The sequence below is a fragment of the Dryas octopetala genome, chromosome 5 (assembly GCF_963921425.1).
Source record: "Dryas octopetala chromosome 5, drDryOcto1.1, whole genome shotgun sequence".
NCBI classification, from domain to species: Eukaryota; Viridiplantae; Streptophyta; class Magnoliopsida; order Rosales; family Rosaceae; genus Dryas; species Dryas octopetala.
The window spans coordinates 10,077,347-10,100,446 of NC_141370.1; the positions used below are offsets into that span (position 1 = coordinate 10,077,347).

Here is a 23,100-nt window from a genome sequence, read left to right on the forward strand (position 1 = left end):
ACCATAAAAACTTGCACTATTCAAGCTGTCCCCTCCACAAATTTCTCACTATTGTTTGTAGAGGCAATATGGGAATCCATCAGGTCTTCAGAATGCCAATTGAGAAAATGTTTTCTTTAAGTTCCTCCACTATCACCTCTCTCTTAAGTCTTAACCCTTTCTCCCCTCAACTTTTGACCCAGATCTTGGGTTAAAAAAATTAAGAATATTCTATGCATTAATTGCTATCCCTCATTGCCTTCAATTTTATTTCTCCTTGCTCAAATTAATGTAGACATGTGAAAATTCTACTATTCTATCTGCCTCTTTTAAGCCAAGTGTATATAGTTTATATGCTACAAAAAGAAGCATTGGCATTAGCTAGGTAATCTCCACTTCTACACTAGTTGTCAACCACACAAACGTCTTGAAGCTTACATTTATCAACCAGAGTCTCAAATCTAAAAAGTTTAAACCTTAATTTTGGCAATTGGTTGGATTTCAAAGTTCAACTTAATTAAGATTAGCACCCCTGCTTTTTTCCACTGCTGGGAAGAAGTAGCCACCTCATCCATATATTACATTAAACCCAAAAAAACAGAGATAAAAAAGAGCAAATTGAGTGAATAGTCCAACGCTAGGCTTCCCAAGCACAAAAAAGAGAAAAAAACAAAAAACAAATTAATACCAATTTTTTTTTGAGGTGTACAGTGCGTTGGGCCGACCCAAGCCGTGGGACAAAGCCAACACGTCTTGAACTTACAAGCTGAGCTGGGTTATGATTTCTCGCCCATCAGTCTAATTTGGTTGAAACCCGCATTAGTTCGGTTCAGACTGGTGCAAGATTATCCTAATTGGTATAAAATCCTCAAATCTAATTGGTTTCTCACTTTATCTCTCCCTCTCTCTCTATTTCTCTCTTTTTTTTTTTTTTTGCCACTCTCTGTCTATTTCTCTTAATCCTACAAGTATTGCTCTATATTTGCTCTTAGTCTCTCACTTTTTCTGTTTAACAATTATTAAAAAATTGAAAGAGTTTTAAGAAAAAGGAATCAGATTGTGTGTTGGGGGAAACTTATCTTTCTAAGATGATTGGGCTGGCCCAAAGCCCAACCAAGACCACAATAAACGGGTAGGACCGAGTTGCGCCAGCCCGTTGGGATGTGTGAATGGCAATTGATGCATTTCCAGCCAAAAAAGTTCACGGAATCTAAGTAAAAAAATTGGGGCATTTTAGGTAAAAAAAAAACAAAAAACAAAAAAGAAAAAGAAAGAAAAGTACGTATTTGTTGCATAGTGAAGAGTGAAGACAAGTGATTAATCATAAATGTCATATGAGAGTATTATGAGCCACAAAACGGTTGACTTGACCTAAAGAGACGACAGGAGTGGAGTCCATGTAAACGAACCCATGATGTCCCTTTTACGTTTTCACCCACCCAAACCCAACCCAATTCCATGTAACTATGTAAGTGGTAAATTACAGTTACTGTGACTGTAGTGTCGGTGCACAGCACAAGTCCAAGTTAGTCCAACATAGAGTCATAGATGCTAAAGATACCCACCACAACCTAACGGTCCAATCTGAAACCTTATTATGAGCTCCAATGTGCTTCTTGTGAGTTGTGATTTGTGATTTGTGACTTCACACGCCTGTGAACTCTGTTCAAAGAAGCAAACAAAAACAAAAGCACTACTATGCTTCTACTTTCGATGTACCCAAATCTTAAACTCACTTGTCCTCCTTGTGTGTGTGTGTGTCCTTGTGAAAGTGACACGCTTTCGATAATTAATTCAGAGCAAAGTATCCAGGTGTCCATGTGAAAGTCCCTTTACTCTCCCTCTATCACTCTCTTTATTATATTGATTGATGATAATGGCTTACTCTTTAAGCCTACATTTATAGCTGCTTCCCTTCTTCCTCCTTCCTCTTCTTCTTCCTTCCTCTTCTTCTTCTGGGTCTTTGTAGTTTTTACTGGGAAGCAAAACCCACCTTTCAGTTTCTGATCGGAGGCTGAGGCTGAGGCTGAGTTGGGTGAGTGTTCAAAGTTTTGGAGAATGACGCTGAAGTTTCACTACCATAATCACTATCAGTCTTCTAGAGGAGGAGCACTTGGTGCTCTTCTGGTGCTGCTGCTTCCTGTTTTCTTGCCCACTTTGTTCAGCCCATTGGGCCATGCTTCACCTTCCATGTTCTCGGTATGTTTACTCAGCTTTGGGATTAATCAGCTATTTTTCCTGGAATTGTTTTTAGTTTTTACCTGCTTGTTTTGACTGAAAATGAGGTTTTCCAGTTTGCTGTTTTAAGGTTAAAATTTATATTAGCGCAAATAATATGGCTTCATTTATATCTGGCTTTATTCTTTTATCTAAAAAGAAAAAAGATCGTCTGTCCCTTTGTAGTGGTTTTGCCGTTTTGGTTGTTTTTTAGTTGAAAAAGTTGTAAAATTTTAAATGGGAACTATCCCCTATTCCCAAATGTCAAGAGGCCATGTTAATTTGATGTGAAATCTCTATGTAGATTGATGGGTGACTGTATGTGTGGGCGTCATGAACACATTGCCTCTACATACTAAGAATAGTATGGACTTTCTTTACAAAGCAAAATTTTTCTCCCAATTTCTAATATCAAATTGAATGCTGAAGCCCATCAAATATTAGGCTACTTTTGTCTAAGTACATAGGTGTGCCATTTCAGTGATATATAAAGTGTATTTCCACCTGTTGTAATATTCGACATAAAATAAATAGAGCTATCTTTTTAGGGGCTCAATGTGATGATGAAGTCGAATTTTCAGGAATGGAATGTTCCAAAATCTAGGCACCAACGCCTTCTCAAGAGTGCTTTACAACACCAAACTGTGAGTAAGAGTTGATTAAGCAGCACAATTGTTGTTGAATAGTTTGACCGACTTGTAAGCAGTAAAATTATTGATTGAAATCTTTCCTTGTACAGTCAGAAGTGGAAGTCTCAGATTTATGGACTCCATTGGCCAACGAATCATGGAAACCTTGCATAGAACCATCAGTTGCCCCTTGTGAGTGTTTATGGAAACCAAGTGTTACTTAGTTTATTCCATATTCTTCCTGAAGTAATATTACTGTAGGCTGCAGAACCAATGTGTTTTGACAATTTTATCCTCATAAGTGTTACTTTTCCCCTATTGATTCCTTATCTCATGCAGCATTACCAGAGAAATCTGAGGGATTTATCCAAGTATTTCTTGATGGAGGGCTGAATCAGCAGAGGATGGGGGTAGGTATTAGAATTTTCTAAATGCATCTAATTCAGATCTAAAGTAAGGATAAGAAAAGAAAGGAACTTGAAGAGCTATATTCTTCTTGATTAAAATTTGCAGTTTTGTGCTATCTGCTTCAAAGTTGTATGAATTCTTGGTTGTCTTAAAATTGTTTTGTTTGTAGATATGTGATGCAGTTGCTGTTGCTAAAATACTGAATGCAACTCTTGTGATCCCATACCTTGAAGTGAATCCTGTTTGGAAAGATTTGAGGTACTTGCAAAAGAAAAAATTGATCTTTGAATTAGTTATATTTGTTCTGTATCTCTTGAATTCTGAGTGGGACATTTCTTCATCTGCAGCTCCTTCATGGATATATTTGATGTTGATCATTTCATTAATGTATTGAAGGATGATATTTCCATAGTTAAAGAGTTACCTTCTGATTTCTCCTGGAGCACAAGGGAGTACTATGCAACAGCCATACGAGCTACCAGAGTTAAGACAGCACCTGTTCATGCTTCAGCCCACTGGTATCTGGAGAGTGTATTGCCTGTAATTCAGAGGTTAGTAGTTACCTGAACATGTTGATTCAAATTACAGTTGTATTGTTCTTTGTTAAGCCTTATATTGCTTTTGTATATGATAAAGTGAAAGATTTGGAATCAAGTTACTTAGGCATTTAAGAATGAGAATGTTTAAATGAATGCATTTGACTTTGTTTTTCCTATAAAAAAGCATTTAATTTCTAAACATGGATCTGAGTTTGGTCTTCTCCCTGAAGAGTATTTTGCAGATTCTAGTTGCTGAACTGTTTCTCTTCATATGGTGGGAATATTTGGAGCAATTAGGCTGGTAAAAGTTTAGCAATCATAATGGTCCAAATTTGTTCTCACTTATGTAAAGGGTGCATAATGATTTAGGTGAGAGTGTGAGATATATAAGGTGTCTTGTATCAATGGAAACATGGTTCATTCTTTTGGTAATGGCTCAAAAGCAGTATATCGAATTTAAGGATAGGGCACAGTTTGACCTTAAAGGCCTTGTCCATGTGATATTTCGACTGCCTTATTTTATTTGCCAGTACCATAACTGGAAATTTTTGGCAAATGATGCTCCTTTTGCTTATGTTGTGGAGAGGCAGGATGTGAGAAGGGATATGCAATAACTTGTGTATCTACATTGACAGGTGTAGCTGAACTATATATGTTCAGTGCAATACTGTTAAATTTTTGTTATTCTAGTTAAAGTCATTATAAGCTCTTCACTTACCCTTTATTTCTGCGTGGGATTTTTGTTCCCTTAATTTTGAGTAGGTATCAAAGTCAATGAACAATTATGGCTTCATATCTAAGATTTATCAATTTACTGAATTTGTGTGGTGCAGTTATGGAATTGCAGCAATTGCCCCTTTCTCTCACCGCTTGACGTTTGATAACTTGCCTATGGACATCCAACGGCTACGCTGTAAGGTCAACTTTGAAGCATTAGTTTTTGTCCCTCATATTAGAGCGCTTGGAGATGCTCTTATAAGTCGCCTTCAATATCCTTCTCGAACAAGTGGAGCAGTTGGCACCAATTACCTGCAGGAGATGCCTGATGTGAAAGACAAACAAGGGGCAGGGAAATTTGTTGTGCTACACCTACGGTTTGATAAGGTATGCCCCTCTCCTATGTTGATGCATATCCATTTAAATTTTCTGCTTCTTTTTTATCTTTTATCTTTTTAATCCAGTAGCCTCTAGTCTGGAAGTGCAAGTTACACTGAAAATTTTAGCTTATCAGAATAAGGATTTAGTTGATGTAAATTTTTTGTCTCGTCAACTAACAATGTCTGACCTGCAGTATTTATGCATGTGGCACACATACAATATTACAATGTAAGGATTGTAGCACATTATATGTCACTCTAACCAACTTAAACTTTAAGTAACTATTCATACTCCTAGTAGCCATGTTCTGTATGTGTCCCACACCCTTTGGAATGTGTCAATACCTTCCATACGCCTGGAAGCCATGTTCTGTATGCGTCCCACACCCTCTGCTTAATTTTTTCTCACTTTCTCTATAATTTTGGATTTCAAGTCAGAAAATTTTGATTCATATGTTCTTTTCAATAATCCTGTCACCCTGCAGGATATGGCAGCCCATTCAGCCTGTGATTTTGGTGGGGGAAAAGCTGAAAAGTTGGCTCTGGCCAAATACCGACAAGTGATTTGGCAGGGACGGGTTCTTAACTCCCAGTTCACTGACAAAGAGTTGAGGAATCAGGGGCGTTGTCCGTTGACACCAGAAGAGATTGGATTGCTGCTTGCAGCTTTGGGATTTGACAACAGTACTCGTCTCTATCTTGCTTCCCACAAGGTTCATAGTCTTGTATTCAACTCATGTTAGCTAAGGCTCATCCTAGTTAATTGGCAAATTTCAATACGGAAAGTCAAACTTAATGTTTCTGTTCCCAGAATTTTATTTCTTGAGATTGTTCTGTTTTCCAGGTTTATGGTGGGGAAGCAAGGATTGCAAATTTGCGAAGATTGTTTCCACTAATGGAAGACAAAAAGAGCCTTGCTTCATCAGAAGAACGGGCCCAAATCAAAGGAAAGGCTTCTCTGTTAGCTGCAGTCGATTACTATGTTAGCATGCACAGTGACATCTTCATTTCTGCTTCTCCAGGAAATATGCACAACGCATTGGTAAGAATTCTATTAATTTTTAGATAAACAACTTGTTATGAATTCTACTAGGTCATATTTCAGATACCATAGCCAGCAATGGTGACAGATATTTCATAGTGGAGCTCCTGCCATGATGTCTTGATGCATCCATCCATGTCAGTTAAAACCATAAGAAGATGACGAATTTTGTGGTGTCAACAGGTAGGGCATCGAACGTACGAGAAATTGAAGACCATTAGGCCGAATATGGCATTGTTGGGTCAACTCTTCCTAAACAAAAGCATTGGCTGGTCAGAATTCCAGCAGTCAGTAGTAGAAGGGCACCAAAACAGGCAAGGGCAGATCAGGTTTAGAAAGCCTAAGCAATCCATATACACATATCCTGCTCCTGACTGCATGTGCCAAGCATGAGAATAATATGATACTGAAGGAGGGGAGGCTACCTTATTATATCATTATTTAGTACCACTACATTTTGTGGCTTGTATTATTCGTAAATAAAAAACGATCCCGTTTCTGTTACTCATAAAACTATACATGTATTTTCAATAGGTGCAATAGGTGCTTGTGGATGGGTTGAGTTGAAAAATAGTGTAGAAGTGGGGTTGTCTTTGCCAATGTGTTTGGATATGATTGACTTGTATCAACAATACTCTTAGACACAAATATGTATTTGTTCGAATAATGAACAGTCTCTAGTCAAACTGGCACTGTATGCTCACACGACGTACCAAATTTGTATCAATTTTAGAAGACATTATCCTTGTCAAAATTTATTTGGGAGGGGCAATGTCATATAATGTTAGTCGCGAACTTGTTCATTCATCAAACTTGTTCTCCAATCATGTGTGGCATAAGTTCAGGACGAATCTAAATTTGAATAAGTGAAATGCTACCATATGATTTAGTGAACAAAATTTAGTATTCAAATTTGCTAGTTGTTTGTTCTGTAGAATTCTGGTGGCCATAGAAAATTCTTGTAGCAACGATGCTACTATAGGAATTACAATAGGATTATCTGCTAGGAGTACTGTTTGAGGATCACATTTTATTAAACAAATTTGCTGGATGTTCTGTAGAATTCTATTGGCTACAGAAAATTATATGTAGCAACGATGAGACTCTAGGAATTACAATAGAATTATCACTAAGAATAATGTTTGAGAAATCACATTTTATTACCACATTCATTAGAAGTGCACAATGTAGCATCAAAATGTGATACAAGTAATTTTATCCTATTGGCCCCAATATGTGAGCAAATGGGTTTATTTATTCGTAGTTGCCAGAGAAGTGCAACAGTATACAAATTGAAATGCTACTGGTTCAATTAGTAGCCCGTCAATGCCAACTACTTTCTTATATTAGTATCCGTATAGGGCTAGGATCTTGGGACAAACATTTGGACAAATATTTTTACAAAGTTTTCTAGCCTTTAGATCTCATAAACATAACTTATGTGGGAGATTTTTAATCATTAAATGACATGGTGGTTGATGTGCCATTATAGCTAATAAAAAAGAAGAGTGCTGCTATTTGCACACTTTTTTTTTTTTTTGCACACCCCACTAACTTATTTTGTGAAATTATTTAATTGACAAAAAAAAAAAATTACCTTAAAGAATAACCCACATCATTTGAAAAAAAAACAAAAATCTCCTTACACACCTCAAACCCAACACTCCTAAACCACAACTACACACCCCACCCTCAACCTCAACCTCACCTCCAATCACAACCAAAACACACCTCACTTGTGACTCCACCTCCATCCCAAAATTGCCGACACCCACCTCCCACCGTCAACCCGCCTTCATCGCCACCATGCATCCTCTCTCCACCATAGCCATTGGAAGTTGGAGACATGCCCTAACCTAAAATTTTGGATTTGAATGTAAATATAATGCTTTATAATCTAATTTCAATTGGTTAATGCATCCCAATATATTTTTCGTCAGTTTGCGATGATTTGGATTGAGGTTTTTTATAATGCAAGAGTGAATTTTTTGGTTATTCATTTTCGGATCCGCAGGTCGTTCGGCACTGGTCTGCTGAATATTTCGATTTCGTTCGGTAGTAAGTTGTTGAATTTTTCAGTTTTGTTCAGTAGTAAGCTGCCAAATGAAAATGAAAGGATCGACAGCTTACTACCGAACAAAACCGAAATATTCGATAGACTAGTGCCGAACGACCTGCGAAACACTATAACCCAAACCCGAAATTTCAATCTTGAAACCCAGAAAACTCGCACTCCAAATTATCTCAAACAGAAAAAAATAGGTCTTGGGATAGATTAACCAATTTAAATTTGATAAAAAAAGCCTATATTTGCATATGAATCAAAATAATTTAGCTTAAGGCATACCTATGGGTTGACAACAATGGCTATGGTGTTGTAGTAAGGTGGTGAGACCACCAACGGTAGATTGACGGTGGCGAGTTGACGACAACTTCAACAGCTAAGTTGACGGTGGTGGTGACGGCTCTGATGACAATGTTGGTATACCTGGGTGTGTTCTTGGCTAAGATCGGGTGGGCGTGAGGTTGGGGTTGGGGGTAGGGGTGGGGGTGTGTATTGTCTGAAAAGATTGAGTGGGTGTGTATTGTTTGAATGGATTTGGTGGGGTGTTTAAGAGAAATTTGATAAGATTAATGAGATTGAGGGTATTTTGGTAATGAGAGGGGTGTGTTAAAAATAAATTTTACATTTTAAAAGATGGTAGGAAATGTGTAAGAGAAAAATGTGTGCAAAAAAAAAAAAAAAAGTGTGCAAATAGCAACTTTAAAAAAAGGCCCAGGTTATTCTAACTACCCTATTTTTAAATTTTAATTTTACCTTTAAAATAAAAAATTCCAATTTTATTTGTCGGGTCATTCACCACTTGTTTGTAGAAATATTTGTGATTATTCGGCACCTAACTGCCGAATATTGGCAGAGTTTTCGGTAAGTAACCACCGAATAGAAATGAAAAAAATATTCGGTACTATTATGCCGAATATTGTCATTATATTCGGCCATAAGTTGCATAACTTCTTAGTATATTTCGGTGGCATGCTGCTAAATAGGTCTGAGTGATTTCATAATTTTTTGCAAGAAATGATAAAATAGGAAAAATTTGTCCAAAATATGTTAGGATGGTCAACTCAGTAATGAAGGATGGTTGAAATAACCTATGCAAAAAAAAAAAAAAAAAAAAAAAAAAAAAAAAAGGAGAAAATATTGGCTTTGACAATGCCGGTCCGCAGTGTGGATGCGGGGCTTTTTGAGCCAGACCCAAGTCTTTTATCAAATACGTTATATAGAATATGCTTCAAGTAGACCTAATCTGCAAAATTCATTCATATGAGTTGGGATTTAATAGTATAAAATCTTTATGCTTAAGCATTAGTTTCTTAAACAACTCTTTTCTGGATCACACCTCAATGAACCAAGGCAAGAATCATCATTTTTATGGCATGGGAATTACACCAGTTGATTGCCATGTCTCTTCTCTTTTAGGGAATCACCAATCACCATACCATGTCCTTTGCAATGGAGGAGCGGTTTTACTTTTTAATTCTTACTAGGTATAAATGTATAATGCTACATTATTTAATGAATAAAAAACCCTTCAATCACTTTTGTTTAGGACCCTTGGATTTAGTGATTTCTAAAGGTTAAAAATCATTGTCAAAATGTTTGCACAAATATTTGTCCCATAATTCTTACCCTACTGCATATCAGGTAAAGCTTAAATGGCCTACAGTAGCATACTATCAATTTGACAATGACAATAACAATGAAGGATAAAGTGTAACATGAGAACTTAATATAAGAGAAACATAAAACAGAAGAAAAACTAGCCCTTATATAAACATCTTTCTAATTGTGTAATCCAAACAGATCAGCCTCAAATGGCCTACAGTTACAGTAGCATACTATCAATTTGACAATCAACTCCATTCAATTCTGACAGAAGCTTACATTTCTCTTTGGTGTATTGTTAGTTCAATGGAAAGGGCCAAACAAATTCTAGCGACTTACCACTGACAATGATGATAACAATAAAGGATAAATTGTGAGCAACTGAGCATGTACAGTGTATGGCGGAGCTTTGAAAAAACACAGCTTCATGGTGACTTTCTAAGAGAGAGTTCAGACCTTCATAGGGCAAAAAGCCACGACTTCCATCAATATTCCTAAACTCACTCACTGCCAGATGTTGAACCTGGTGCAGCTGGAACCTGATCATTTTTCTTATCCTTATCAGCAATTGGAGACGCATTCCCCTTGCGGCAAGAAGCCAAATCATTTGCCTCTACATGAGATGAAGGGGAAGCCATCCCCTCAATAGGAAGGGTTCTCTTTGAGCCCTCCAAAGCAACACCGAGTACTATATTTTCTTCTAGAGCAGGCCTTGATGTTGGTGGCTCTGGAGCTGGCATCCTTTCACCTCCCTGTTTCACTGGGGAAGTGGTTGATCCACCTGCTTTCTCAGCACCACCTTCTGATGACGAAAATGCAGGATCATTAGAACTGTTCTGAATAGCATTTCCAACACTTGCATTCTTAAGTTGCTTTTTGTCAGAGATCTTTTTCGTCGAATTATCAAATACTAAGCCTGTTTCTTTGAAGTCAGAATCAAACTTTTCTGAGTCTTTAGAGTTTGTCTTGGAGACAGACTTGACCATTGCTTTGTCACCCAATTTGGGATCAGAAGTAGATGACTTTGCAACTTTGGGGTCCTCCTTGGTGTTTAAATTTGACGTTTCTCCACTCCTGGTATCTGCCTTGGTGTCAGATGTTGGTGTTTCTCTGGTCTTTGAATCAGATACTGATGTTGCTCCAACTTTAGCATCTACCTTGGAGTCAGGTGCTGGTCGCACTGTGGCCTTCCCATCTCGCTCTCCACTGCTGTGCGTACGACTTCTTTTTTTATCTTCTCCGTTGATTTTGTATGCGGGTTCAATCAGTAGGAGCGGGCGACTGGATCTTACTCCAGCATTGTTATATATTGAATCCACAAATGGTACATTGTCCAAGTCGGGGTCACTATACATTTTCTGAACTGTACGGATTGGTGTAGCAAGTCGGGCCTTGTGATGGCTGATGACTCTAAGAAGATCCAGCAATACAGCTTCCTATTTAGGCAAAGATTCATCCTACTTAAAATGAGCTTAACTCTCAATGGTCTCAAGGTGAGAGAAATCATGATGTAAAAGTACAGTGTAATATGTTATAAGTTATGAATCATAGTATAATTATTATAAAAAGTGGGGTTCTTATGCAATAGCTGCATAGTCCCTAATGAGGTAACGACTCTCCTCTTTCATTCTCATTCTACTCCCTTTTACAAGCTAATTTCTTTCATCATGTAACCTAATGTGGTATTAGAGCATGACTCAGAAGCACCAACCGTCTGCAACTTCCATTTCTTCAGCAAAGTTTTGCAAGTTTCTTCCTCTTTCCCAGTGGGTGTTGCCTTCTATAGTTTAACAAGTCGTTTATTTCTTTTCTCTTTTCTTCCCCAGTAGGTAGACTTATACCCCAATAGATAGGATTCTTCTTCTCATAGTCATCCACTCTAAGAAAACTAAAAAATATATATAACAACGCCAGAACAGTGGGTAGTCTCCTTTGCATGATCTCTTCCAACTGTCTTATATTGTTTACTGGCTTTATTATTCTAGCTCTATTATGGGTGACACTAGTAAGATTAAGACTGTTTCTTCACCTGTTGATATTGTTGGAATGCAAATTTGAATGGCCCAAATTATTTGTTTTGAGGCTGTTCAAGTAAACCTTGGGGCTAGGGGTAAATCAAAGTATTTTACTACTAACCCTCCAAAGTAAACAGGAAAAGACTATGGACAATGGGAGCAAGATATTGGGAAGTTCTATGGATACCCCTTATTTGCTCAATATACCTCTATAATATATATATATATATATTTTTTTTTTTCCAAAAATTCACATTTTATCCTTGGTAAAATTCAAAATAAAAATCTAAAAAGATTTAAAAAAATGGTGCAGCAACCCCGCCGCCAGCGCCTCCTCTCTCCCCTGCCAGCACTGGCGACTAGCCAACCCCTCCCTCGTCCTTCTCTCTTCTCTCTTTCTTCTCTTTTTTTTCGCTCTTTTCTTTTCTCTTTCTATATTCTCACTTTCTTTCTCTTCCTTACCACACCACCCATATTGGAGGCCAACGAGGTCGCTGCCTCCAGATCAGAAGTCAGTGAACATCTGGGCAGTGGAAGGAAGAGACAGAGAGAATAGAATGAGAAGAGGAAAGAGAAAGAGGAAGGGAGAGAGAGGATAGGGTGGAGGGAGAGGGAGTGACCAGTGGCGCCATCGGAGGAGAGGTGAGGTGTTGGCAGGGGAGGGGTGGCCGGCTCCTTCCTCCTCTTTTTTTAGTTTTAATTTTAATCTTTTTCAGTTCTTTATTTTCAATTTTATTCTTTTATTAATTTTTCTAAAAGGATAGAATTCGAACTTCTGTGGGAAAAAATTGTGAGGAGTATAGAGAGAAAATAAGGGAGAATCAATAGAGTCTCCCAAGATAATTTTATAGTGATGTCATGGTTATGAAATGGTAATGGAGTCAACTGTTAGTGCTATGGCTATATTTCTTGATGCTGCAAAGGAGATTCGGGATACTCTTCAGGAATTACCATATGGATACAATTTTCAGATGAAGGATTTGGATCATTTGAGATATTTTTTGGTTAGAGAGGTTTCTAGATCCCAAATGGGAATGTCTCTCTCACAAAGGAGATATATTGATCTATTAAATGAGACGAGATTTTTGGGAGCTAAGCCAGTTGATACTCCTATGGATCTTAATGTCGAATTTGATAATGAAGCAGGGGGATCTTAAAGGACCAGGAAAATATAGAAGACTTGTAGGTAAGTTGACAAATTTAACAACCACTCAACCCAATGTATCATTTTTCGCAGGAGTTGTCAGTTAGATTATGTTGAGTCCACATCAATCCCCTTGGGAGGCAGTGAGAAGAACTCTAGGAAGGGGGCTCATGATTAAGTCTTCTAATAATCTAGATGTTGACTGGGCAGGGGTGATCGAGTGGGTAGGGAATCTATCTCTGGTTATTGTAGTGACCTAGAAAAGTAAGAAGCAAAGTGTGGTTGTGAAATCGTGTATTGGCTGATTACAGGGAAATGGCTCGCACAGTATGTGCAATTTTGTGGGTGAAAACCTTTTTTACAAGAAATAGGTATGTGTGGCACTGGCACTGCTCCATGAGAATTTTTTGTAATAATCAAATCTGTATGTATATTTCAAGTAATTCGATATTTCATGAGAGGATGAAATGTATTGGCATGGATTGCTGTTTTGTGGAGATAGGATTATATAGAAACAGATTACTACATCTTATGTTGAGTCTAAGGATGAGTTAACTTTGTAACAAGTTTGGCATGACAGATATTTATGGTCCAGCTTGAAAGGGAGTGTTATGAGTTATACTATAATTATTATATAAAGTGGAGTTCTTATGTAAAAACTAAAAGATGTTTTTAACATATATAGGGAGCCAACCCTAATAGACTAACGGCTCTCCTCTTTCATTCCCATTCCACTCTAACTCTTTTGCTTGCTTGTTTCTTCATTATGTAGACTAACATGAGACACTTTTAATACATCCATCAAATCCATATAACCTTGACCGCAATTTCATTACTGTAAACATAATGATCATCTCAAAACTCTAGCATGTCTAGCCCAAAAGAAAGGAAAAAAAATCTCTGGAGTGATCCCATAACAGCAAGCATTTTAATCTCATGCTTACCAGTAGCAACCTAGATATCCATAGTCTTATTAACTAAATGCATCTCGGGCTCTAATTTTTGGGGATCATATGATGGGGTGAAGCTCGCATTATTTCAAAGTAAGAGCATTTTTTACTTCAAGTAATTGGTTAAGATATTTTTTTCTTCCACATAAACATATTGTGATTTAAGCCTTAATTCTGGTCAACTTCAGTCAGCTAATTGAAAGGTAGAACGATTTATCTGAATCAAAACACACTTACCTTGACGCACAGATACTCTTCATAATGTGATGTCTTCACGAAACAGGAAACTAAGATCTGCAATATGTACAAAATAAGGTATGTATTCAGAATTTCAGATACAGACATGCACCCTGTCTCCCCACCCCCCAAATTCATTTGCCTATGTCTATATTACATATGTAGTTAAAAGTTAAAACACTACAATTGTGAGGACAATTATAACTGAAAATATAATTTTATTGATGAACTACGGCTACACTTATGCAAATTGCTTCACCATACGAGCACTTTTGTATACTTATGAAAGCATTTCAATTTAAAAAATTACTTAGCTTGATAACATCTTTGTTTTTGGTTTTTATTTTTAATTAAAGATATCGCAGGAAAATAAGAGGATAGTGAGAGGAGAGTTGAGAAAAGTAATGGAGGGATGAGAACATGTTCATAAAATAAGAACTAAAAACAATTTTAAATCATTTTTCTAGTTTTAGTTTTATGTATTCTTCCTCATTTCTTCCTCACATCTCTCATCACCCATCACCCATCACCCATCACCCATCACCCATCACCTTCCTCCTTTCTCTCATATATTTTCCTTCTATCTCTTTACTAAATTAAAAATAAAAAAAGTAAAAACTGAAAACCAAAAAACATTAAGAAATGGACTCTAAATAAATCTTCGGTAAATTACACTAATGTCCCTGAATTTTGGCATGTGTTTCATTTTGCTCACTAAACTTTAAAACGTCCCAATTTGGTCCCTTTGTGTGGTTAGCAAGGACAAACTAAACTTCCATTTAAAAAGTTAACGGAAGTGGTCATGTACCTAATGTGACCTGCTTTTTTCAGGGTATATTTGTCATTCCAAGAGGTCCAATATTCCACTTTTCCTTTCACTCCCCTCCCCCCCTCTCTCCCTTCTTCTCCTCTTCCATCACCCCTAACCTCCCAAAGCGAACCATGGCGCCATATGAAGGTTGCAGAAAACATGTGTAAATGTGATATATAAACAAAGAAAATGAAGATGAAACAAAGAACCATTAGAATTTATCTGAACCATTGTGGCCTCTTGAAGCAAAAATCAAGATCCTAGCCTTTGCCAACTTCCCAATCTCGACTTATTTCCATATGGGTTTCATCAACACCCTTCTTGGATTCACCACTCTTTATTTCTGCAGCCATGCTTACCTGCTTGATTCACTGGGAAAGCAGTTACCCTTATTTCCACCCACCTAAAACCTATAGAATGCAAAACTAAACCTCATCTTTTCCAAATGAATATCAAGGAGCATTGATGAAGTGGAAGGTGTTGAGTGTGAATGTGAACAATTTTGGTCGCAGAAGCAGGTGGCGAAAGGAAGGGGAAGGGGGGGAGGGTGACCGGAGAGGAGGAGAAGTGGGAAAAGGAGGGGGAGAGAGAGAGAGGGGAGGGGAAGGAAAAATGTTGTTTTTTTCTTTTTAACTTTTATTTCACAATTATTTTTTGGGTTTGAAGTGACCATTATGTCCTTAAAAAATGTGGTAATGTACTAGACACATAACCACTTTTGTTAACCTTAGATTTTGTCCTTACTAAACATGACTCAATATTGTTGGCTCAAATTAAAATGTATTTAGGGACCAAAATGAGGCACAAGTCAAAGTTCTTGGGGGCATTAGTGTAATATAAACTAAATCTTCTGATTAATGTCATCATCTTGTCGTCAATTTACTCCACAATCAAAAGGTTGCAGCATAAATTCAAAGTTCAAAATGATCCAGAACAGAAAAATGCATTACAGAGCTCTCCATTTTGGATCCTGTCACAAGACCCATATGTCCATCCCATGTAAATGAGAAATTAACTTGAAACCAAAAAATAAAACTAGACAAATAACCTACCTATGAAAAGACTAACAATGTAAATTTATTAAATTATTGTAAGAATGTATAAATGTTTAGCACTAACCAAAAGGGATTGATTTTCAGGAGTAACATTATCGAGAAATACTCTTCTATGCAACCTCTGCTGCTCAACTTGAGGATTCTTGGACAAGACTTTGCGCATGTCAGCAACAATATTCTGCACAGAGATAAGGGCAATCAACCATTACCACATCAGCTTGAATGCAATTACACCAATGTTCTGAAAACCGGACAAGCCATTGAACCAAAAGAGGGAGAGGATCATAGGTCAGGGATTGAACTGGGATCGAACCATAATGACATGATAGATATATAAATTCATATCACAATATATTTATTATACTTTCAATATTAAATCATATGATGAAATTTAATACTTGCAATGTTAAATAGATCTCATAGACTATTTTAACAAATGGTAATTTTTCACTTCTAAAACAATTAGTTTAATACTTTTTGTTTTTTCTATTAAGCATAAATTATTAGTTCTATCCTTTGGTAGGTCCTCAACATTTTTTTAATGCATACTGTCATTTGTTTTGTTATTTATGTACTCCTTGATTTAACATGTTCATTAATTTTTAATAAGATTAATAATTTTGTTAATTGTATATTTTTTCCAAATATTAAGAGTTTTAGTTTTCTTAATAATAAGCTATTATCTTCATCATTGATGTTGGTTGAAATAAATAGATAAATATAAAATTTTAGTAGTAGAACAATAGATGTGGGAGTGGCATAGTGGAAAATTGGAAGTGACTTTATATTTAACCAATAGAGATTGGGTTCAAACCTCTGTAACCACAAAACAATATTCCCTTTTTTCTTTTTCTTTTTTGAGAAGAAACAGAGATTTTATTAAAATTAAAAATTGACATTCTTTTAAAGAAAATTTAAATTGAATTGACTAGTTCTCAGAATAATGGTTCCTGTTTTTGGCTTGTTAATTGAGTAAACGGAAATTGTGACTAAATTGAATTGGTAAAATTGGTCACTTCCAAATTAACCCAATTCAGCCAACTAGTCCGATCCAATTTTCTAAACAATGATTACATTACATATTAAAGAAATAGATAACCTTACTCCTTACGTTTATCTTATGGACATCCAAGTGACTAATGGCAAGGTGAGTTTTGATACGCCAATGAGTTTTTTGACTGAGATTTCTCACAACACTCACTGTGAACTTGTGGTTTGGAATGTGAACAGCTTCACGATCTTCACCTCTTACTATTGTCGGTGACCACCAACCAACATGCTACATGCGACAAAAAAGACCCAGATCACTAAATAAGGTAATTTAAAATTTCAGCAAACAAATGTAATAAAACTGTTAATATCACTGCATGGTTCTGTGTGTGCATAGTTATCAGTTAACAATTATGCATAATATCTTTCTCTTGTCTTCTTACAGCTGCCACTTTATCTGAGTGGATGAATGTTTAACACTTAAATACAAACCTCAACAGTGCCAGATACATCATAGCCTTCAATTTTTGTTTGAATCCATTCATTCAAGACAAAAGGCCGAGTTGCGTGAATCATTGCACTTGACAGGAAATTTGTAAATATCTACATTTAAGAAGAAAAAAAAGGTCAAAAGTTTTGAAACAAACTCAGACATTTATAAATAAGGAAAACTGGGGGAAGAAAGCTCCAGGGTTTCACCTCGCGACCAGCCAGAGTCAATAAAACTGTCCCAAGACCTCCAGCAGTAAGCCACTTTTGGGTAGAGAATCCTAGCAACTCCATGAATAATGAAACAGCAGCAACCCAAACTGCAGAGTAAACAGCCTTCCCAGCAAATTGGAAACCCATCTGCCCAAAATGAAAGAGCTCATTATTTATAAAAATATATATAATGCATTTCACAAAAGGGGGGGGGGGGGGGGGGGGGAGAGAGAGAGATGACAGGTTGGATCCCTTGAAAACCAAAAGCCAATAGTTTTTTTTTTTTTTTTAATACCCAGAAATCCCCCAGAGGCGGACCTGGCTTTGAAACTGGGGCCCTCCACCGAACCTACAATCTTTGGGAGGCAGGAAACTCTAGAAAATACCTAGACATGTACCTATGATGAATCAAGCATGGGGGCAAATCATGGGCCTGACCACTCAACTAAACCCTCGTTGGTAATAGTATGACTAATCAGCACAATAAAACCTAAGATTTCATTGCAATTAATCAAGCATGTTGCTCAAATCTGCGCCTCTTCAATAAGGAATATGCAAAAATGAAAGACCAGTAATTAAAATATAGGAGATGAGCAAGAGATCGAAGTAAATAAGATCAAGCTTCAGCGAAAAAGAACATCTTAGAATTGGTGGCCCGGAATCAGATAACCCGTTTGATTTCATTGGCTCTAGGGAATTTTCCAGTCTTCAAGCAGAGCAACTAAGTATATCTAAGATAGGATATGGAAACAAGTTGGACAATAATGTTAGCAATTAACACGTACATTTCTTGTATCACTGGTTTCATTACTCTCCATGAAGAATTTTTGTGCTTGTTGAATCACACTGCATGAAAATATTACAATTAGTTATCATGGAAGCAACTGTCATCATGCGTTACAACTTAGAAAATGTCATCTGCACTGAGCACAAATCAATACAGCAACAACATATCACGGAAAGCTTATGGTGGGTAGGTCCAATGAAACATCAAGAAATTAAGAGGCCAAGTACTAGTGACCAGAAACACAGTACTTAACATGTCCAGAAAAGTCCTTCAAGTAGCCCAACAACTTTAGTCTGCTATATTAAATTTCAACTGACAACCTAATCAAGCATTTTCATAACAAAAACAAAAAACAGGCTGACCTTGATAAACAATAGGCAAAGGCCAGAACAGTTGACAATGATCTTATAAAATTCAAAAGCCGTTGCTTAACAACCTGGCTAGCTTCTGTAGGAAGAACAACTGGATCCAATGCCCTGCAAGAAAACCACTGTGATCAGTACACTACCTAACTGGAATAGGCTTCGCATTAAAAATTAAAATGTAATTCCTCCAATGTTCTGTTGCGAGGTATCTTTAGTCACCTGTGTTATCTCTTTTTGGGGTACAGACAGTAATGCCTTAAAAACAGTTTTGGAATTGTTATGGTGTAGGAGAAGTTTGGTTGGTCATAAAGTAGTGTGGTTTCATAGCTGTTCCACCTTTAATCATGCTGACCACGTAGGTGAAGAAAAAAAAAATAGTCAAACTTTTAATGGTGCTGAGTTTTCTCTTTTTAAACTTTAAGGTTCTAAAACCATTGTTTGACTGGATATCCTCTTTAGACAGTATTCCTTCTTTACCATTTTCATAACTTTATTTTCTCTTTTTTTTTTTCTTGTAAATCTTGTTTTGGTGAGGAGGGAGGGGTTTGGATCTTTTGTAATATTTCCCATAGAAAAGATGAGAGATAAAATTATAATTTATCCATAAAAATGAAACATAAGGACACCTGCAAATGAGTGTTGCTCCCGTCCATAACAGCAAAGGTTGAAGATACGAGGTTGTAACATAATGTGTGCAACTCTTTTTCCAACTACTATCACTCTTCTGCAGGATATTATGAAAAGTTAGACAACATCATGGGTGTACAATCTATTTCAGAAACAAAGGCAAAAATGGACACACACACACAGACAAACATACATGAAGGATTAGGTTTCTGCTCAGACACATAAGTGGTGCAAGACCCCATATGGCAAAAACAATGATGCCAACTGATGGAATCAATTTGAACACAACAGGAAAACCTTGCAAAACACTATATGACCTGCATAATAAAAAAATACTTGTTTATAAAATCTAGAAAAGAAGAGTCCACAAATCACAAATGTAGAGCAGTAGATTTGACAGAATTTGATATCATGCACTACTGATAGGAACGTGAAAGCCACATTTAAAATGCACCAACTGAGCATACAATAAGGAATAACAGAGACTATTAAATAAGCAAAAAAAAACACCAAGATAACCGAGCTCGACATGATGGCATTGTTCTACTTGTTCGGACTTTAGTATTCATGTCTACGTAGTTTTATTGTAATCACTATCAATACTAGAGGTTGAAATATTATTCTGAGCAATTTGATGGTTATATGTTATAACTATAAGTAGGGAGAGCCAAAACATACTAAAGACAAAGTCAATCATGAATCCTGATACATCAAAATACCATTCTAGAAACTCATCCTGGTCATCAAATATATCACTTGGGACAAAAAAAGAGTTTGCAAATAAATTTCCAAAATAAAATGAGGCCATGGCCCCATGCTCATATATTGGTAAATGGTTAATAAGGTTTCTTTATGTTTAAACTCAAGTTAAACAATGACTTTAAGACAAAATAAAACGAATAACATAAGTAGACAAAATATTGAAAGAAAAATATAGAATAAAGCCACAAATGATGTAAAAATGCACAAATCATGAATAAATTACCATATAATTTTAAAATTAAAAAAGAAAAAAGAATAGTTGTAAGGCATATGTATGCACACTTAACCAAAAGACAGATTACCTTGTCAACACCATGGCAGCCGTCTTCAAGCCATGGAGGTCAGATGGTTGGCCTGGTGTTAATAAAGAATGGCACTTAAATGCATGATATCTGTGAGATACAGTATTTATGGGCCTGTATACATTGTCTGATAAACGGATACTCCAAGAATCCTTTTTCTGAAGCTGTAAATAGGATAATCTCAAAATCATTCCTTGAAACCTTTAAAGTTCCACAAACTGTGAGAGCATCATTAGACTGATAATCCTAGGCAAGCTATTAAAAGGGCACAACCATATTATTTTCAAAATTTCAAGCCTCTGGTTTTAAGTAAGATTTTACAGAATTTATTCTATCCATTAGCATGAATAGAAAATATATCATAGCATATACCATGTACAATAATCCAGACCAAGGTCTTAAATTTCAAAATTATCAGAAAAATATTTCCGACAATTTCGTTTTTCCCATGGGTCAATATATTGGCATTAAATTATGAGATTTTCGGTTTTTAGCAATAATTTTGGCCAACAGACTTGTGCAGTAATAGACGAATCAATATCATGAGATTTTTTTGAATTTTGTTTTTTGAAAGGGGGGGGGGGGGGGGGAGGTTGGTAGAGTCTAAAATTAGATATGGCACAAATCATATTGAAACACGACGAAAGGGCAGTGCTGAAGAAATGTAACTTGTATACACTATGTGCTTAATATATACCATCTACGATAATCCAGACAATAATTCAGTTACTCACAATAATTGGAAATTTCAATATTTCACAGAAAACAGTACGTATGTGTGTGCTATTTTGCCAAAACTAGAGCAGCATTAATGCATTATAGAAGGCAAATAATGGAGTTTTTTTTTTTTCTTTTTTTCTTTGGGGGGGAGGGGGGGTGTGTCTAGAGTGTAGAGTTATAGCACGAACATACCGAGACTTGTGATGTAAGGCCAGTGCTTAATAAATGGAACTTGTTCCTTCCTATTCCACTCTGTAAAGAATGAAATTACTTTAGGATAAAAATCAATTGATACATCATATTGAAATAGAAATTAAAAAATAATAAAAGTTCAGTAGTACCTTAAATTGTTTTTGGTACCCCTGATTCTTGCAAAGTCCTAATTCATGGGACAATTGCAACGAACCAGCAAGAACCATTATTGAACTACAGTTAACAGGTCAGATCATAACGCAACTCAACACGATATGTAGCCTTCATAAGCCTAAAGATATTGATGAAGGGACCAAGTAGTCTTTGACAACGTTACAACCCCAGAACCACCTTAAGCAAATTCTAACCAGTTCTGAAACATGAAAACAAATCATCACATCTACACACAAAAACACTTTTAAATACTATAACATCAACTAACCACTCAAATATTAGTAATTTCTCAATGCATGAACCAACACCCAATAAACCAAAAATTAAAAAGGAAAATGGTAGGTTACTAAACTCATGACCCATCAACTTTAGTAACATGTTCACTGAACAGTGTAGGGCAGTCCATAGACATTCTATTTCACCATTCAATCTTGTGGTCATATATTTGGTTTATCCATAAGCTTTCATGTTACTCACAATCTAAAACCTCGGGCCAATCTTTAGTGGCTTTTCCCTTCTCAGTGTACCACCCTCTAACTTAAATCTCATCACCCTCAACTAGTGGATGCATTAATTTATACACACAGAGAAATCCTAAACTACTAAAAATCAAATCAAATGAATTCATAGTAAAAAGTTGAGTTTCATTTCTAAACTAATTTTAACTATATAATTCCCAACAACCCAAAAGCCCAAATTTTACCACTCCATATAAATTGGGTATGGCATAAGTTCTTGAATTACATGGTTAATACTTCTAGAAAAGACCAAAGAATCCAAAAAAACGGAAAATCTGCAGGTAAGGTAGCAAAATTAAAAATTATTTGCAAAAAGAAAAAAAGATAAACCTAAATAACCAAATATGAAAAGGAACTGACTTGTGCATATACGGACATGATATGCAAAGAGATATACAATATTACACAATCGAATTTCAACTCAATAAATTGACACTCCGCTATGAAGCTTCTCGTAGTGTAAAGAATACCTCGTGAACTATAAAACGACGACGAAGCGTAAAATCCCAGAATTCAGAGGCTTTCCACGGAATTTCGAGGCTGGTTTTCTTCTTTCTATGGAGCCTGAAGGAGACGAGCGACGAGACGAAGACAGAGAAGGAAACGAGATGCTCTATTTCTTGTCTACACACGCAAGAATGTACATGTTTTAGCCACGTGGAATCCTTTTTTCTTGGGGTAAATTGTGGTACAATCACTATTTCTTCTTTTTCTTTCTTTCTTTTTGTTCTACCACAAGTCCACAATCACTATCCTAGAACATTCTCTCATAAACTACCTATATTCTCTCACTAAACCTCCATCTTCGGATGTGACGGGTTGATTTTTGTCTAAGTGTAGATAAAATTATTGTACCTAATCATAATAACACGTGTATAATTTTAAAAATTAATAATTATACACGTATTATAATTCATGGTCATACACAATAATTTCTAATAATATAAAATATAAAATATAAAATTGTCATTCATTTTTTTATCAAGTAAATGATTATAAAGCCCAATTTTAGGCTTTCACTACTTTTAAGACCCAGGTCTTTTTTGGGTATTCGAAGGAAGCCCAATTTATACTAACCCGGTCCTCACTTCCGTCTCCGTCATTCTCTCTCCGTCTCCTTCTTTTCTCTCCGTCTATCTCCATCTCCCTCTCTTTCTCTGTCTGCAAGCTT

The 23,100-nt window shown here is 36.3% G+C and overlaps 2 protein-coding genes across 3 annotated transcripts; one reads left to right on the plus strand and one right to left on the minus strand.

The window, feature by feature from the left end:
- Positions 1–1,714: 1,714 nt before the first annotated feature.
- Positions 1,715–6,723, plus strand: LOC147284144 (O-fucosyltransferase 31-like). 2 transcript variants are annotated; one of them, XM_086244752.1, is made up of 10 exons: positions 1,715–2,178; positions 2,745–2,840; positions 2,936–3,017; positions 3,165–3,235; positions 3,403–3,491; positions 3,581–3,784; positions 4,606–4,876; positions 5,355–5,582; positions 5,714–5,911; positions 6,095–6,723. In XM_086244752.1, exons 1-10 carry the CDS (start codon positions 2,038–2,040, stop codon positions 6,302–6,304), a joined length of 1,590 nt encoding a protein of 529 aa, XP_086100878.1. In that variant the 5' UTR covers positions 1,715–2,037; the 3' UTR covers positions 6,305–6,723. The 2 variants fall into 2 exon arrangements, with proteins under 2 accessions (XP_086100878.1, XP_086100880.1); XM_086244754.1 differs by having other exon boundaries at positions 1,716–2,178; positions 2,778–2,840.
- Positions 6,724–9,723: 3,000 nt separating this feature from the next.
- On the minus strand, positions 9,724–22,564 carry MSL2 (MSCS-like 2). The gene is made up of 14 exons (XM_086243969.1): positions 22,400–22,564; positions 21,387–21,610; positions 21,238–21,297; positions 20,326–20,489; positions 19,455–19,578; positions 19,261–19,358; positions 18,632–18,745; positions 18,268–18,328; positions 17,480–17,629; positions 17,273–17,383; positions 16,902–17,069; positions 15,855–15,968; positions 13,925–13,981; positions 9,724–11,014 (listed from the first exon to the last, which is right to left on the minus strand). Exons 2-14 carry the CDS (start codon positions 21,462–21,464, stop codon positions 10,079–10,081), a joined length of 2,235 nt encoding a protein of 744 aa, XP_086100095.1. The 5' UTR covers positions 21,465–21,610; positions 22,400–22,564; the 3' UTR covers positions 9,724–10,078.
- Positions 22,565–23,100: the final 536 nt, after the last annotated feature.